Here is a 17,774-nt window from a genome sequence, read left to right as displayed (position 1 = left end):
TCTCCTTCCTCAAAGCCTCTCTAAATTATAGATCTGGTTTTACTCCATGCACTTCTTCCACTGACCTATCACTCCAGGTTCCATCCCTCTTGCAATCTAGTTTAAACCTTCCAGACCTCACTAGCAAATCTGCCTTCAAAGATATTATAACCATATAACAGTTTATAGCATGGAAACAGGCCATATCGGCCCTTTGAGTCTGCGCCGGTTCACTTGAACAACTCCATTAGTTCCTCCCTCCCACTCTCTGCTCATAACCCTCCAACCCTCTCATATCCATGTACACATCCAACCTTCTCTTAAATGACAGAAAGGACCCTGGCACAACTATTTCCTCTGGAAGATCATTTCATTCTTCCACCACTCTCTGAGTGAAGAAGCATCCTCTAACATTTCTCCTAAAGTTTTGCCCCCTTACCCTTAATTTATGCCCTCTTGTTCCAACCTCCCCTGCCCACAGGGGAAAGAGTCTACTCACGTCTAGTCCCTCTATTCCCTTCATAATTTTAAATACCTCTATTAAATCCCCTCTCAACCATCCACATTCCGATGAATAAAGTCTCAGACTCCTTAATCTTTCTCTGTACCCTAGATGTTGTAAGCCAGGCAAGATCCTTGTAAATCTTCTCTGCACCCTCTCCACCTTATATATATCCTTTCTATAATTTGGAGACCAGAATTGAACACAATACTCCAAACCTGGCCTCACCAATGCCTTAAACAGTCGCAGCATCACCTCCCAGCTCCTATACTCTATACTATGATTTATGAAGGCCAGTATACCATATGCCTTCTTAACCACCCTGTCTACATGGGAATCCACCTTCAAGGAACTCTGTACCATAACTCAAAGATCCCTCTGTTCCTCTGCATTCCTCAATGCCCTCTCCTTAACTGCATATGTCCTATTTTGGTTATTTTTTTCCAAAATGCAGCACCACACACTTGTCTATATTAAATTCCATCTGCTATCTTTCAGCCCACTTTTCCAAACAAACCAAATCCTTCTGTAATCCAAGAAAACCTTCCTCACTATCCACCACTCCTCCTATTTTTGTATTGTCTGCATATTTGCTTACCCAGTTAACCACCCCCTCCTCCAAATCATTAATATAAATGATAAACAGGTGTAAGCCATCCAATCTGTACAGGTCCCACCTTCCCCAGAAGTGATCCCAATGATCCAAAAATCTAAATCCCTGATTCCTGTACCAACTCCTCAGCCACTCATTCATCTGCCATCTCCTCCAGTTTTTACCATCACCATCATGTAATTCTGAGAATGCTACCCTTGAGGTCCTGTTCTTCAGCTTTCTGCCTAGTTCCCTAAACTCATTTTTCAGGTCCTCATCCCTCTTCCTTCCTATGTCGTTGGTACCATCATGTATCACAACTTCTAGCTGCTTTCCTTCTCACACCAGAATGCCTTGGATCTGATTAGAGACACCTCTGATCCTTGCACCTGGAGGCAACATATCATGTGGTTGTCTTTCTCATGCCCAGAGAATCTCCTGTCTGCTCCCCTAATTATGGAGTCCCCTATGACTATAGGTCTCCTCTTCTCTGTCTCACCCTTCTGTACCTCAGGGCCAGGCTCAGAGCCAGAGGCCCTTCCACCATGGCTCCCTTCTGATAGGTCATGTCCCCTCCCCCACCCCAAGCAGTATCCAGGACAATACAGTTATTACTCAGGGGAATGGCCACAGAGGTGCTCTGTACTACCTGCCTGCTCACCTTTGCTTTCCACTCTCTGACTGTCACCCAACTATCTGATTCTGGCAGCCTAGGTGTGACTACTTCCCTGTAGCTCCGATCTATGACTGCTTCATTCTCCCTTATGAGCCTATGGTCTTTCAGCTGCTGCTCCAGATTTCTAACACGGTCTTCCAGTTTGACCATCTGCATGCACTTCTGGCAGATGTGGCTCTTCGGGAGAGGAAATTTCTCTCAGGACTGCCACATCTCACATGAGAGGCACATCACCACCTCAGGAGTCATTTTAAATGTTCTAACTATGCCCTCGCTTAGGAAAGAAAGAATGTACCACTGACCCGGGGAAGGCGGCGAGGTTGCCTCACCACCGACCTGCAGAAGGCTGGGGGTCACCTCACCACCACCTTGAGAAGGCCACGGGATTGTCTCACCACTGACCTTGAGGAGGCCATGGGGTTGCCTCACCACCAACCCAGGGAAGGCCATGGGTGTGATGGTTGTGAACTCAGCCAGTACCATCATGCGCATTAAATGTCACTCTATTAAATGAGATCTTTAAGATGCAGTGCCTCAAGAAAGTAGCTTCTATCATCAAAGACCCTCACCACCCAGGTTGTGCTCTCTCATCATTGACCCTCACCACCCAGGTTGTGCTCTCTTCTCATTGCTACCATCAGGAGGAAGTACAAGAGCTCAAAGATGCACACAGAATGTTATAGAAATAGCTTATTCACTGCCATCAGATTTCTGAAAGGACAATGAAAGGACACTACCTCACTTTCTCTCTTTTTGTACTAATCATTTATTTTTTTCAATAATGTATTTGGAATTGTGATTTATTGTAATATTTGCACCTTGTTCTGTACAACACTGGTGCAGCAAAACAACAAATTTCATGACACATGATCTTTACAATAAACTAGATTCTGATTCTGATTCTGAGTGGTTGATGTCAGGAGCTCACTACTGCAGAGGTGGTGGAATCAGACAAATCATCTTCAAGAGGCATTTAGACAGGCACTTAAGCAAGAGTGAAACAGGAATGTATGCAGATGCTGTGATTGTTGGAAAAAATACACTAAAATGCTGGAGAAACTCAGCCGGTCTTTCAGTGTCCACAAAAGACAGATATATTTCCAACATTTTGAACCAGAGGCCTTCTTCAAGGAATAAACAGAATGAACCAAAAGCAGGAAATCTTAGAATTCAGACAATGCTGCTGGGGGAGGAAACCTTCTTTCTCATCCTGGACACCTCATTCCAGTCTTCTGCCTGCTCTGGACCTTTATATTTCAACTGCCATCATGACATCAACCGTATCAACTTTACTACTCTCCTTGTTCATTCCAACCTCACCTCCTCGGAATGCCTGGCCCTCCACTCTCTCCGCACCAATCCGAACCTCACCATCAAGCTTGCAGACACTTCCTCTTACTTACCCCTCCAACAGGACCCCACCAAAACTCATCAAACGACTGTATCACCACCATCTCTGAACTCATCACTTCCAGTGACCTCCCAACCTCGTACCATCTGTTTCTACCTCCTTCCCAAAATACACAAACCCAATTGTCTCAGCAGATCCATCATGTCCAGGGGCTCCTGCCCCTCCGAATTGGTCTCTGCTTACCTCAACTGTGTTTTGTCTTCTCTGGTCCAGTCTCTCACAAACTACAGCCGGGACACTTCACATACGCAATCACTTGAATAACTCCCAGCTCCCTAAACTCGATGACCTCATGTTTACTATGAACATACAAACCCTAAACACCTCCATTCTCCATAGTGATGGCCTTCGTTTCTTTCAGTCCCTCTCCACCACCACCACCCTCCTCTGGCTTGTAGAACTTGTCCACATCTTCAATAATTTCTCCTTTGACTCATCCCACTTTCTCCAGGTCAAAGGGGTAGCCATGGGTACCCGGGCCCCAGCTATACTTGCCTTTTTGTTGGCTACATGGAGCAATCCATGTTACAAGCCTACACAGGCAAGGCCCCTCAACACTTCCTCCGCTACATCGATGACTGCTTTGATGGTGTCTCATGAACCTATGATGAGCTCATTGACTTTATCCATTTTGCAGCCAACTTGCACCCTGACCTCAAATTCATTTGGTTCATCTCTAGCAACCCTCTCCCTTTCCTCAATCTATCTGTCTCCATCTCAGGAGACAAACTCTACAAACCCACCATCTCCCATAGCTACCTCGACTACATCTCTTCCCACCCTGTCTGTCCCCTGTAAGGATTCCATTCCATTCTCTCAAATTCTCCATCTCCGTTGCATCTGCACCCAGGACGAGGACTTCATGCCAGATCATCAGAAATGTCCTCCTTCTACAAACAACATGGCTTTCCCTCTACCACCATCAACTCAGCACTCATCCGCATATCCATCATCTCTGGCCCCCTCCGTCCCCATGTTCAACAAGGGCAGGATTCCTCTTGACCTCACCTATCATCTCACCAGCCTCCACATCCAACACATCCTCCTCCACCATTTCCATCATTTATTATGTGATCCCACCACCAGACACATATTCCCCTCTCCTCCCCTCTCTGCCTTCATAGGGATCGCTCCCTCTTTGACTCCTTTGTCCACTTCTTCCTGCCCACAAAATGTCTCCTTGGTACCTTCTTCTGTGACCACAGGAGATGCTTCACTTGCACCCACGCCTCTTCCCTCACAACCATTTGGGTTCCCAGGTTATCTACTGCATCTGGTATTCTTGTTGTGATCTCCTCTACATTGGAGAGACTGGGCACAGACTAGGAGATCGTTTTGTTGAGCACCTCAGGTCTGTCCACTGCAATAGAATAGATCTCCCAATGGCCACCCATTTCAATTCCCCGTCCCATTCCCTTGCTGAGATATTGGTCCATGGTTTCATGCACTGCCAGACTGAGACCATTCGCCAACTGGAGGACCAACACCTCATCTTCCGACTGGACACCCTCCAACTGGATGGCATTAATATAGACTTCTCTGCATTTCGTTAAATCCACTCCTTCTCACTCCCCCCCCCCCCCACCTTCCCCCTTTACTGTCTCTCCCTTCCCTATCTCCTTTCACAAAAACATGATAAATTCATACCTCATCCCTTATCATATCCAATTAACACCTTCTGTTGGCCTGGATTCCTCCCCCAGCTGCATTATCTGAATTCTGAGACTTTCTGAGATATCCTGCTTCTGGCTCATTCTGCTTAATCCTTGAAGAAGGGTTCAGGCCCGAAATGTCAGCAATATATCTTTGTATTTTATGGATGCTGAATGATTAGCTGAGTTCCTCCAGCATTTTGGTGTTTTGTTTTACTTAAACAGACAAGACATGGAAGGAAATGGACCTAATGTAGGCAAATGGGATAAATGTGGACAGGCAAAAGGCCAGCATGGACCAGGTGAGCTGAAGGGCCTGTTTCTGTGCTCTAGAATTCTATAACCCTACTCAGGGGCAGCAAAGTTGGCATAGAGGTTAGCGTAATGCCTTTATGGAGTCAGCGATCGGGACCAGAGTTTGAATCCCACGGTGTCTATAAGGAGTTTGTACGTCCTCCCTGTGCATGCGCGAGTTTTCACCGGGGGCTCCGGTTTCCTTTCACCATTCAAAAAGTACTGGGGGTGTAGGTGAATTGGGTGTAAATTGGGCGCCATGGACTCGTGGGCTGAAACGGCCTGTTACCGTGCTGTATATCTAAATTTAAAATTTAAATTTAAATTTTAAAATTAGAATAGTCACAAATGACAAACTTTTATTTGATAAATATTCTTTATTTTTCACTTTGGATTAGACAATAAATATTTTACCTCATATTTTAATTCTCCCTTATTCCATAATTTATTTCTAGGAGCAAAAGGTTTTAATTAATTTTAATTTTCAAAGTGAAAGTCAGATACAGGCTGTACCTTTCTTATCTGGTGCTCTGTGGTCTGGCAGCTCACATGCTCTGGCACGTTTGAATCTGCTGCTCACATGCTCTGGCACGTTTGAATCTGCTGCTGTTCATACAAACTCTGTACAGGCAGCGCAGGAATCAAACCCTGGTCCCGATCGCAGCATTCAATCTTTACAGCACCAGCGATCGGGACCAGGTTCGATTCCTGCGTTGTCTGTATGGAGTTTGTACTAACGTCCTAATTGCTGGTGCTGTAAAAGCGTGGCGCTAACTGGTACGCTAACCGTGCCACCCCACATTATTATTACCTGTTTTAAGCTTTGTTCTACCTTTGATATGTTTACATAGGGGGCTCTCTTAGGGATCAATTTCTGTTTTACGCTATTTTATGTGGTCTGGCAATGGCCAGGTTCCAATGTCGCTGGAGTAAAGAGGTAACCTTTATAATAAAATAATTTAGATTCTCATCTTACTTATCAAGGATTATAACAGCATTGGCTGTGCCAACATAATAAGAACTGTTAGGTAACAAGTCAAAACTGACTGGACTCAGCCCACTGATCCAGATGGAGAGGGGAGGTGTCTGGTAGTAGGGAGACCTCAGTGGCCACTAGTTCTCAGGCATAAAACATGAAATTCTGCAGTCACTGTGAATGAAGTAAAAGCACAATGATGGGGAAACTCAGCAGGTCAAACAGTGTCCTTTGTGTAGCAAAGTTGAAGGTGCTTAACCAAAGTTTCAGGCTTGAGCCCTTCATTTAGGTACCGTTCGGGTGCCTGCCACATTTTGCTCATGCGTTGATGAAGGGCTCAAGCCCAAAACATTGGTTGTTTCCTCCCACGTTATAAAGGCGTATGAGGTTTGAAGTTTAATTGGTAATGTGGATGTATTTGGGCAGTGTGGGCTCATGGGCCAAAAGGGCCTGTTACTGTGTTGTATCTCTAAAGTACCAGTATTTAAAAAGAAGTAACCTGATGGGTGTACTCAGTCTTATTTTTCCACCAGGTGTGATCTTCAGTTTGGCTAGATTTTGCCTTCAAATGTCTGTCAGGTGAAGGGAGAAGCAAGCATTGGCCTCTGAAGCTCTGATGAACATCAGTTAAGCTTGAGTATGCAGTCACTGGCTCACTGGGTATGACAAAGGGAAAAAGACTTTTTGCGACTCTGTCTGCCGTGTAGCAGGCAAAAGAGAATTTTATGCCACAGAACACTGTTTTAATACTATGACAATAAATTGAATCTTCAATCTTGAAACCCCCAAATTTCTTGGTAATTGGTCACTTTCTTGGTAATTCCTCTATTGATGACATTCATTGGCAATGTGCTTAAAAAGGTTCAAAGAATTATTGAGGATTTATCACATAGTATCTTTGTCCTACTACCATCAGGATGGCCAGACTGGGAAATGGCTTCTTCCGTAAGGCTGAGTTGGATGAATAAAATCCTGTAACCCTGGGTTTAATGACATTGAGTAAATTATACCCGAATATTGATACGCATTTATTTTATATTACATTTTTAGGTAGTATGAGGTTATCCCAACAGGGTTGAAGTCCAAAGGCTGACAACATGGTGTTCAGAGAACAATCTCATCTTGAACTCCTCAAAAACAAAAGAACTAATAATAGACTTCAGGAGGAACAGTTCTGTTCCAGACCCATTATACATCAATGGGGACTGTCTGGAATGAGTCACTGGTTTCAGATTTCTGGTTACGCATTTTGCTGAAGATCTCTTCTGGACTACCAATACCACCGCAGTAGTTAAAAAAGCACAACAATGACTCCATGAGATGCACCATCAAGTTACTCAAAAGACTGTTGTTGAGAAACCTATAGGCTTTTATTCACTTAAGAACAGTGGCATATCCATACTGTTTGACTGTCCTGCTTTGAGGAGGGGGCTATGGAACAGCCACCTTTATATAGGAGCCATGGGGAGGGGCCACAGGTACAATCGGCCAATAGGTGTGCCTGTCCAGACAATTATACATAACAGTGGGTTACCATACCATGTCCTGAGGATTCTCAGGAATATCAAACTGCAGGAGAAACTGCTGGTGTCCTTCTATCACTGCTCCCTCCAGGGGGTGCTGACCTACGTGATTTGCCAGCTGCTTGGCAGCAAACAAGAGAGACCTTCAGAGGGTCACCATTGAGGTCCAGAAGATTATCGGCTGCTCACTGCCCTCTTTGGAGGATTTATTCAGCTCTCACTTCCTTAGTAGAGCAGCCAACATCCTGAAAGACCCTGACCACCCTGGTCATCATCAGTTTGACCTGCTGCCCTCCGGTAGATGTTTCAGGTCCATTAAATCACGGACAAACAGACTTAAAAACAGTTTTTATCCCAGAGCCATATGTAAAATGAACACTGCCAAACAGTGAATATTGTATTGTTTTATTGTGTTTTTGTTTTTATTTCTTATTTGTTGGATGTATGTGTGCACCGTCAGGATGTGCACTCAATTTCATTGTACTTGTGCAATGACAATAAAAGATTATCTTATCTTATTATGTACTGTGCAGTGTGCGAGTCTGTTTATGCGCTGTGATCCAAGTAAATGCTAGTATATGTATAACCTGCTAGTATATGTATAATCAGATAACAATGAACATAAAGTATGGGATTAAATTCTCCTTTTAAACATTTCATGATTTGAGCTAAATGAGAGTATCTGTGAAGGCAGTGGATGGAAATGAGCAACAGAAGTCAGCCACACAGCATGCTTCTGAATCAGGAAGAGTCCTGGTAGACATTAAAGAGCATTATGGTTTGCTTTTCCATAATAATTAAGGATCTGATTAGGAGTTTACAAGAAGATTACTCCACGCAAATTAGCGCAGTACCTCCAAGGAAAGTTCCAATTGCTCTCACGCCTTCTGTGTCTTTTCCATTCCCCTTCTCTTCATCTGCAGTCGTTGCCCTCTCCTTGCCCTGCTGTCACCTTCCACCTCCTCCAGGATGCCAAGTTCAAGAGGTGAAGTCCTTCCTTCCTGCCCTTGCAAGCTTCCTTCTTCTCTTACAAATGTCAGGCCCAATTGGTTCCACATCTTTGCGCAGCAAGACCCGCTCCTAACACTTGACTTCCTGAGCTTCAACTCCCAGCCTTGCCCCTCTCTACTGCTCACCCATGGCAGTGCTCTCTCTCTCTCTCCCACTCAGTGATTGTCAGCACAGTTGATATTAAGACTTCAGATGGTACAACCCGGACATAACATCAAATGTGGCTCAACACTGATCAACTTAATCAATCGGAGGTATAACTGCAACAATCGTATCATTCCCTCAGAACAAAACCATCCTCTGTTGTAAGAAATGACAAACTCAATGAATTAATCTTCTGAAAAAAGATTTTCATTGATCACGTGGACTTACACTAGAAATTCTGCTGATGCTGGGACTGCAGGGTGATACACAAAGAACTTGAGAAACTCAGCAGGTCACAACGTGTTGGGGCATGACTCGAGGGGGGTCTGACACGATCCTGTGAAAATCTGAGCTCCAATCCCCATATGTGCTCCATGCAATACACAAACCAATGTTTTGGGCCTGAGCCCTTCGTTAGCCCAAGAACTATAAGCAAAGAGCAGGGAAGTGCCTTTCCTCAGCTCCCCCTTCCCTTCACTCTCCATTTTCAGAGCTACACCCTCCCCCCATAATTTCTCAGCATTTTTATACCTGTCAGTTTGTGCTCCCCGTCTATCCTCTTCACCCAGCCCTTTTCATTTCAGGCATCTGTCTGCTCTTGTTCATATCTTGACAAAGGGCTCAGGCCTGAAACGTTGGTTACCCTTTACTTCTGATGGATGCTGCGTGACCTGCTGAGTTTCTCCAGCAGGTTTGTGTGCTGCATTGAGCACATACGGGGAGTGGAACTCAGACTTCCAGCTTTTCACAGGGTTCCCTACACATGTCATGTCCCCCACAAGGGTCATGTCCCCCACACGGTTCGTGCCATGTCCCCCACACATGTCGTGTCCCCCACACATATCATGTCCCCCACACAGGTCGCATCATGCCCTGCAGACATGGGGTCGTATCATGTTGTGTCCTCCACATCTGTCATGCCCCATCTCCCCCATATATGTCATCTCATACCGCCCCCACGTGGTCATGTCCCCCACACAGGTCGTGTTGTGTCCCCTACACGTATTATATCCCCCACACTTGTTGTATCATGTCCCCTACATAGGTCGTCTTGTGTCATGTCCCCCCACAAGGGTCATGTCATGTCCCGCACAATCCCTTACACAGGTTGTGACCCCGACACGGCATTGTGTCCCCCACACGTGTTGTATCCCCCATGAGTTGTGTCCCCCACATCTGACATGTCCCTCACACAGGTCATGTCCCCACACAAGTTGTGCCCTCCACATGGGGTCCTTCCCTCACACAAGTTGACTCCAGTGCCCCAGTGAAATAGCCGTCATCTTACTGACTAAAACTGAATGCAGGGAGATTTTCCATTTCAGATCAATGTCCACAATCAACAGAAACAGAAGGAATTTCAGACTTGTGAGCAAGCCCAAAAACAAGAACCCATCAATTCAGTTTCTGTAGTTTAATCTGCTGCTGAAGATGGAAAACTCTGAATGCCTTCCCATCAGTCAGGGCGTGATTAGACAAGGAATTAACTGCGAACTTTGCAGACTATTTCAACTGGTAATAGTACCAACATTTGTGATATGTACTACGAGCTCCCATCTTAGTAAAATAGGATTATCACTGTAAGGAGTAGTATAGACAGGAAGGACCGAACAGTCGCAGTTAACATTTAACATATCACATAAGCACAACACAAATCACACCCCAGTGATAATTCGATACATTGGAAGGGAATGTTTGTCACAGTCTGTTCCAGAATTGGATACATTTGCAAAGACCCTGTGAGGTTGCAAAGGGAAAACCATTCTGACTGCTGAAGAGAAACCAGCTTTTTGTGGCAGCTCTTGTGGCCAGCCATTTCTGTGGAATTCAGAGCAAATGTGAATGACTGGGCCTTTTCGATGGAATGACCTGTGGCAGGAGGGTCTTTTTGGGAAGCAAAGTGCTTCATTTTAAGTGTGACTAGCAGTGAAGTTACTTGGAGAGACTGGTGCCAAGGTTTTGGAAGTTTTGTGGGGACTGCTGAGTTTAAGTCTTTCTTACAAAAGGAGTGTTATGACCACAGCTCGTGTGGATGGACATTTCTTCAAAGGGAATGCAAGGAGAATTCGTGAGTCTGTAGTAGCCATAACTCCAGTCTCCCCATCAGTTCAACATTAAGTCTGGGCATCAAATTTCAAAGGCCTACATTTCAACACTGAATTTAAGACTAAACTTTGAAGTAACTTTCTAAATTTTGGCCTGGACTCTAATGGTTTGGGAATATATCATAAGCGCGCACGCACACACACACACACACACACACACACACACACACACACTCTAATGGTTTGGGAATATAACATAAGCACGCACACACGCGCGCACACACACACACACACACACACACACACACACACACACACACACACACACACACACACACACACACACACACACACAAAACACCTGCACATAGCTGGGGATAGATTTAGTGTTAAGGATAGCTTAAGAGTTAGGAGTAAGAAATAAAATAAGTGGTTTAAAACTAAACATTGTCTGGTTCATGGTCCATTGCCGGTGGTTATGCGCAGCTCATAACAAATGTCAGAATTTGCAATACAGAAGCAGGCTGTTTATTCATTTCACAGGTTTACTCCGCTCCATTCTATTCATGCATTCTATTATTCCTTTACTCCCCAGGTAATTATATAACTTCCTCTTAAATTCATCTCTGCATCAAGCACACCTAAAAATGTGTCCCATTCTCAAACTTCCTTTGAATTCCCTGTGGTTCATTTTCAACTGTGGAGCCAATCTCAAATTCATGTCAAAGAACCATGATATTCTGCACACTGCAACATGATAAATTAAAAGCTACTCACTCTTCGCCACCTCAAAGGACTCAAACTTTACAGGTTGAATGTAGTTAACCAGGTTGGACATTTCCTCTGTGGCATTTGCTTCACATCCAGCAGTCCCCTGCAATGCAAGACAGCAAAATGTTAGAAGTACTCAGGGTTAACGAGCACACATGACATTTGTCCCTGGTCATCTCTCCAAATGTGTAATAGAGCAGCAGGTGGGCATTGCATGCTGACCCCAAAATTTGGGAACTAGGCAAACATTTACATCAGCAAATGATCAACTTAGCAGGAATGGCGTAACCAGTTCACTTGATGGTTGGTATGGACAAGGTGGCTAAAAGGTCCGCTTCTATGGCTCCATGACTCAAACTTTGAAATGAAATGCAACTTGAAAATACTGCATGTGTGCACATTTGACACAATCCAGGATGAATCTCTACTACACTGCAATTTGTTCCTGATGAAGGAGCACCTTTTGGATGTAGCATGACATTCTCCCAGTTTGCTCCACACTATCTCCACAGGGCACATTTGGTTCTGCTGTACTGTAAAATCCGAGCTCATTCCACGAAGCTGAGGGCATGCAGGAAGGTGGCCAATAGTTTTTGTACAATAGAGTCAATACTATCCAGAACTGCCAGCCTTTTTGCTTCACTATCAGAAGATTGTGGACACCAACTACACTTTGGAGAGCTGAGCGTTCATGTGCACTCCAGGGAGTGTTGTGCTCCTATGAAATTGCCACTTCTCAAATGAGACATTGAACTGGCTCCACCCTCGGGTTTGGGGTGGATTGATGGCAGTACTTTGAAGAGCAGAGGAGATGCTACCAGTGTCTCCCTCAAAATTTAATCACCTTCATGATCAAGCGCGAATCACTGATAATTCTGACAACTCTGTCGATTCCGGATTCATTTCTAACGCTGACTGCAAAGGTACTTCATGAGCTGGAACCAGTTTTGCTCAGCTGACAGTCTCAACTTGCGTAGCATGTTTTGCCAAGTCATGTCATTCCAAGACACTGGATAGCTGATATTTTGCGATTTTTGTTTTCTAGATATACAACAAGATAACAGGCCCTTAAGGCCCACAGGTCGGTGCCACCCAGATACACCAATTAACCTACAAACCTCACATAGTTTTGGAGGATGAGAGGAAACAAGAAGACCTGAGGAACCTGCAGACACGGGGAGGATGTATAGGTAGCACTGGATTTGAAAATGGGTTGCCTGCGCTGTAATAGTGCTGCACTGTCTTGCTAAACATGCCAGCAGAATTTTAAGGAAAAGTTTCTCAAATGCTTGCCTAAAATTCTCTGCATGATCTCTCCACATTGCTTCTGCTTCATAACTTTCAAGCTTAAGTTGAAATTTGTCAGCTCTACCGAGGTGCAGTGAAAAAGTTTGTTTTAGAAGCTATCCAGTTAGACATCACATGCATAGTTCAGAAGGTAAGACACAGTCCAAAGGGCAGAATTACAGAGAGATCTGTTGGTATGCAGCTAAGGCAACAGTACTTCGCCAGTCAGGAGTCCGATATCAGTGGAAAAGAAACTTGAATCTGGTGGTGCGCAATTTCACACTGATGGAAATGGGGTGAAAGGTGGGATGAGTCTTTACATATGTTGGATGCTTTTCCATGGCAGTGGAAGCTATAGAGGGAGTTGATGGAGGGGAGGGGTATGTTTGATGGTCTGAACTACGTTTACAACCCTTTGTAGTTTCTTGAGGTCTTGGGTGAAGCAGTTTCTGTCCCATGCAGTGATGTACCCTAACAGGATGTTGACAATGGTGCATTTGTGGAAATTATTAAGGGATGCTGGGGACAGGTCAGGACAAGTTTCCTCAGGTTTTGAGGAAGTAGATGTGCTGGTGTACTTTCTTGGTCACATGGGTGGACCAGGACAGGCTATTGGAGATGTTGAATTCTAAGACATTATAGGTATCTACTATCTCCACTTTAGCACCATTGATGTGGACCAGTGACCAAGCTTTGCTCATCTTCCAAATGTCTATAATCAGCACCTTGGTCTTGCTGACATTGAGGGAAAAGTTGCTTTCCTGACCCCAAGCCACAAGTCCTTCTACCTCCCCTCTATATTCTGAATCATTATTGTTTGAGATCTGGCCGCTGATGGTAGTGTCATCCATGCATTTATAGGTAGAGTTGGAGTGATGTTTGGCCACGCAGTTGTGGTTATGTAAAGAGACTGGTAGGGGGAAGAGTACACAGTGTTATGGGTGTTGAGGATGATTGAGGAAGAGGTGCTGTCACTAATCCTCACTGACTGAGGCCTGTGGGTTAGAAAGTCATGGATCCAGTTCCAGAGGTGGGTGCTGAGGCTAGGGTTATGGGGTTTGGGGATGATTATGGGGCACTATTGTGTTGAAGGCAGATCTGCAGTCAACAAACTTTATTATCAATTTAAATCAATGTTGTGTGATGGTTTAGGGAGACATTTGGAATTACCTAAAGAATCATTATTTGAAGTATTAATTTGAGATGGGGGAAGGAAAGGATTTATTTCAGAAATGTGTAAATTATTATTTTTTCTTTGGCTTGGCTTCGCAAACGAAGATTTATGGAGGGGTAAATGTCCACGTCAGCTGCAGGCTCGTTTGTGGCTGACAGGCAGACATGGTTGCAGCGGTTGCAGGGGAAAATAGGTTGGTTGGGGTTGGGTGTTGGGTTTTTCCTCCTTTGTCTTTTGTCAGTGAGGTGGGCTCTGCGGTCTTCTTCAAAGGAGGTTGCTGGCCGCCGAACTGTGAGGCGCCAAGATGCCTAAAGTGGATTTGTATAAATCGTGACTTAAATGGGAGAAAGATTTGGGGATTCAGTTTGATATAGATAGTTGGAGGAAGATTAATAAAGATACTAGTTAGTTAATGTTGGATATAGGTTGGTAACTTATAACTTTATACATCAATTATATTTAACTCCTGAGCATTTGAAAAGATATAAACTGAATACCTCAGATTTGTGTTTTCAAAGCAATGAGCAGAAGGGTACATTTTTGCATTTGTTAAGATTAAGGATTTTTGGGCTAAATTAAAAGACTGTTTGCAAGAAATCTTGAAAATACAATTTTCTTTCGACCCAAAGATCTTTGTAATTGGGGACCTTACTGAAATGGCTTTGTTACATAAATTAGATAAATGTCAAATGGCATTTTTGAGATTGGCTTTAGCAGTAGCAAGGAAATGTATAGCTGTTTCATGGAAAGACCAGATGGAGCTTAGTTTACAATTTGGCATTCAGAAATGAGGTCATGTATACAATGGAGAAGATAACTTATAATTTAAGAGATCAATATTATGCATTTAAAAAGATTTGGAGCCCATATTTGGATCATTTTAATTTGAAAATCTGAAACTGCTCGTGTGCAGTTGGATCTCCGCATTGAATAGTAAATGAGTTATTCTCCTTACCTCTTTTTTCTTTTTTATGGGGAATAGGGGGTAGATTTAGTTAAGGGGAGGGGTGGGGAGGGGGTGAGGTGGTTAGTTTTGTAGGATTTTTTATAGATCTTGTAGTGTTTTTTTTCTATGTAACCATGCAAATTTTCTTTTGATAATTTGTTAATCCTAATTCTGTAATTGTGGTTATTAGTTTGTTTTCTAATAAATAAAATATTTAAAAAAAACAAATAGTCAACCTTTACCCAGCTACACTTAAATGACGCACCCTTTGTGTATCACCCACTTTGTTCCGCTAAATCTTCAGTGGCTCTCAAACTGTCTGCCTCAACACTGCGATCTGTTCATCTCCACCTTCACTTTCTAGGCTTACTTACAAATATGCAATATACAAAAGTGCTGGGGAAACTCAGGGGCCATGCAGCATCTAATGGGAAGTAAAGGGTAACTAACGTTTCAGTCCTAAGCCATTCGTCAGAGTATGAGCACAAAGCAGACTGGTGGCTAAATAAAAAGGGGGGCGGGGGGAAGGAGAGGTGAGGAGGGAGGAAGGAGCAGGGGGAGGACATAAGTGGATATGGGTGTGAGGGTAGAAAAAATAGCAGAGTTGGTGAGACCAAGGGGAATCCTGTCCTCGGGGGAGAGGGGGTCAGGACAAATGTGGGAAACAGGAGATGCGGGTGAGGGTTGAGTTGATGGCAGTGGAAAGCCACATTTTTCGAAGAGGGATGTCCTGGAATGGAAGACCTCATCCTGGGCGCCTGGTTGCTTTTTGTTGAAACCATGACAAAGGGGTTAGGCCAGAAAAGTCATTTCCCCTTTTCTCCCTATATATAATAGACATAATATTTAAATACCAAAAGATAGTTCTCAGAAAGTATTACAATTTTTAATTTCTGTGTTTTAAATTTTTTTTTTAATTTTAGAGATACAGCACGGGATCGGGCCCTTCCGGTCGACAATCCATGGCACTCAATTATATCAGTTAACCTACAAATCCTGTACATTTTTGGAGGGTGAGACAAAACCAGAGACCCAGAAGAAACCCACGCAGAAACAAGATGAACTTCTTACGGGTTGGCGTTGGCTTCGACTGTGGGTCACTGTCGCTGAAATAGCATTGCGCTGCTATGCTATCCATGTTGCCCTTGCTGCTTTGCTTGGAGAGTGACTAAATTTTAGGGGTTTTGTTTTTGCATGCTCCGATGGAAATGAAACACCTTCAATTTATACCATCCTTTGGCACTCAGAAATAATTTCACAGAAGTGTAACTGGCCATACACGAATCTATATCAAAAAAAGGTTGTTCAAAGAAGTCTGTACTTTTTAATAAAAGCTTACATAAAATTTCATGCTGTGTGCTCTTCAAGTCTGGAATCCCAAATTGATGGAATGCTATACACTGTATTGTTAGGACTGGAATATATGGGAGCCTACCTAAATATCTCACATTCTGCGGCATCCATCGAATATGGAGTATCAGACACGTCACAAAACTATTTTAATTTACAGCAAACACTGAGTATCTCTGTATAGGCAGATAAAAAAGTCATAACTTTAATGGACTTTCTTGTATAAGCATCTTAAGAATAAGATGTGATTTCAAGCAATGCGGCATTAATTTTAATAACAGGGATTGCTGTATCTGCAAGCGGGAGTTGTGTTTCATTGGAAGCGAATGTGCTTTACACTTTATTGCTGGTCTGTCCTGTTTTCCATCAGAATCTGTCACTAACAAGAAACGAATACATTTCCAGAAGAGTTGCGAAGGCTGAGGACCAAACAAAAGGGACAAATGATACAACATATTGTAAGTAGAGGTCAAACAGAAAGTCTGTAGGTCGAGCGTAATACACCAAAGTGCTGGAGAAAGTCAGCAGGTCACGCTGCAAATGTTTTGTCTTCTGAATGATGGAATCTTACCTAGTTTATTCTATGGTTAATTCAGATTTTGTACAGTTAATTCTGTACAAATGTTTACATAAATACTTTTTATCCTGCTCCATGACATTCAGAAAACAAGTGCATTTTAAACAATGAAATTAAGCCTCAGTAGTGGTTTGGCTGAACATTATTCTGATTTTGATGGATGCTTTCTGTACAACCAACATGCTATGATGCACGCCAAAGGAATAGTGAATTGTTTCCAGAAGTGCGTTTATTTCAATGGGTGTGAAATGCAGACCCATTAGCTGAGAAAATAGCACTCCATAAATTTGAGATGCAAGTGTAATCTTTAACTATTCTCAGGGTCCTTTTAGGATGTGGCACAGTGAATATAAAGTGATTTTTTTTTTAAGAACAGTTCTGAATATCATACATATTAACCACACTGAATATGAAGTGATATTTCAAATATATTCATGTGCCAAGGATAATTGGGTGTTAAAAGGGAGCTCGGTGTTAACAGTCTCATGTTTGCTTGGCAGTAAATCAAGCAGGGCAAGTACTCTTACATTTGGCCAACTTTGGTCTGCCTTTCCACATTTTTTTCCAAAATTGCCTTAAACTTAGGTCCCACCAAGCCTATGCCAACACATCATTGCCCCACTCATTTCATTGCATCCTCATTGATTCCCCACAGATTCAAGTCAAATATGTTGTCATATGATTGTACAAGTACAACCTGACGAAACAGTGTTCTCTGGAACTCGGTGCAAAACAGGCAGACACACAACCAGGCTTAACATGCATTTAGGCAGACAATACATAATGTGCACTGCTATTCATAGATGCAAATAAATAAGTAACTATTGTTTTGTAACTATGAGAGACTTCGATAATAGTGTGAGC

General features: G+C 43.3%; 1 protein-coding gene and 1 long non-coding RNA gene across 6 annotated transcripts in view; one reads left to right on the top strand and one right to left on the bottom strand.

Moving 5' to 3' along the window:
- The window catches only part of plcb1 (phospholipase C beta 1), a 1,044,484-nt gene that overhangs the window by 166,561 nt on the left and 860,149 nt on the right, over nt 1–17,774 (bottom strand). For all 5 annotated transcript variants that reach the window (XM_069932441.1, XM_069932442.1, XM_069932443.1 and 2 more), the window contains exon 17: nt 11,583–11,679. In XM_069932441.1, coding sequence (XP_069788542.1) covers nt 11,583–11,679 — 97 coding nt within the window. The remainder of the gene's footprint in view (nt 1–11,582; nt 11,680–17,774) is intronic.
- On the top strand, nt 12,658–16,333 carry LOC138761008 (uncharacterized). Its single transcript, XR_011356066.1, has 2 exons — nt 12,658–12,766; nt 15,907–16,333. It is a non-coding gene; the product is annotated as an uncharacterized lncRNA (long non-coding RNA).

The sequence above is a fragment of the Narcine bancroftii genome, chromosome 4 (assembly GCF_036971445.1).
Source record: "Narcine bancroftii isolate sNarBan1 chromosome 4, sNarBan1.hap1, whole genome shotgun sequence".
NCBI lineage: Eukaryota > Metazoa > Chordata > Chondrichthyes > Torpediniformes > Narcinidae > Narcine > Narcine bancroftii.
Note: the sequence above shows the minus strand (reverse complement) of the source record. Positions and strands in the feature narration are given on the sequence as shown.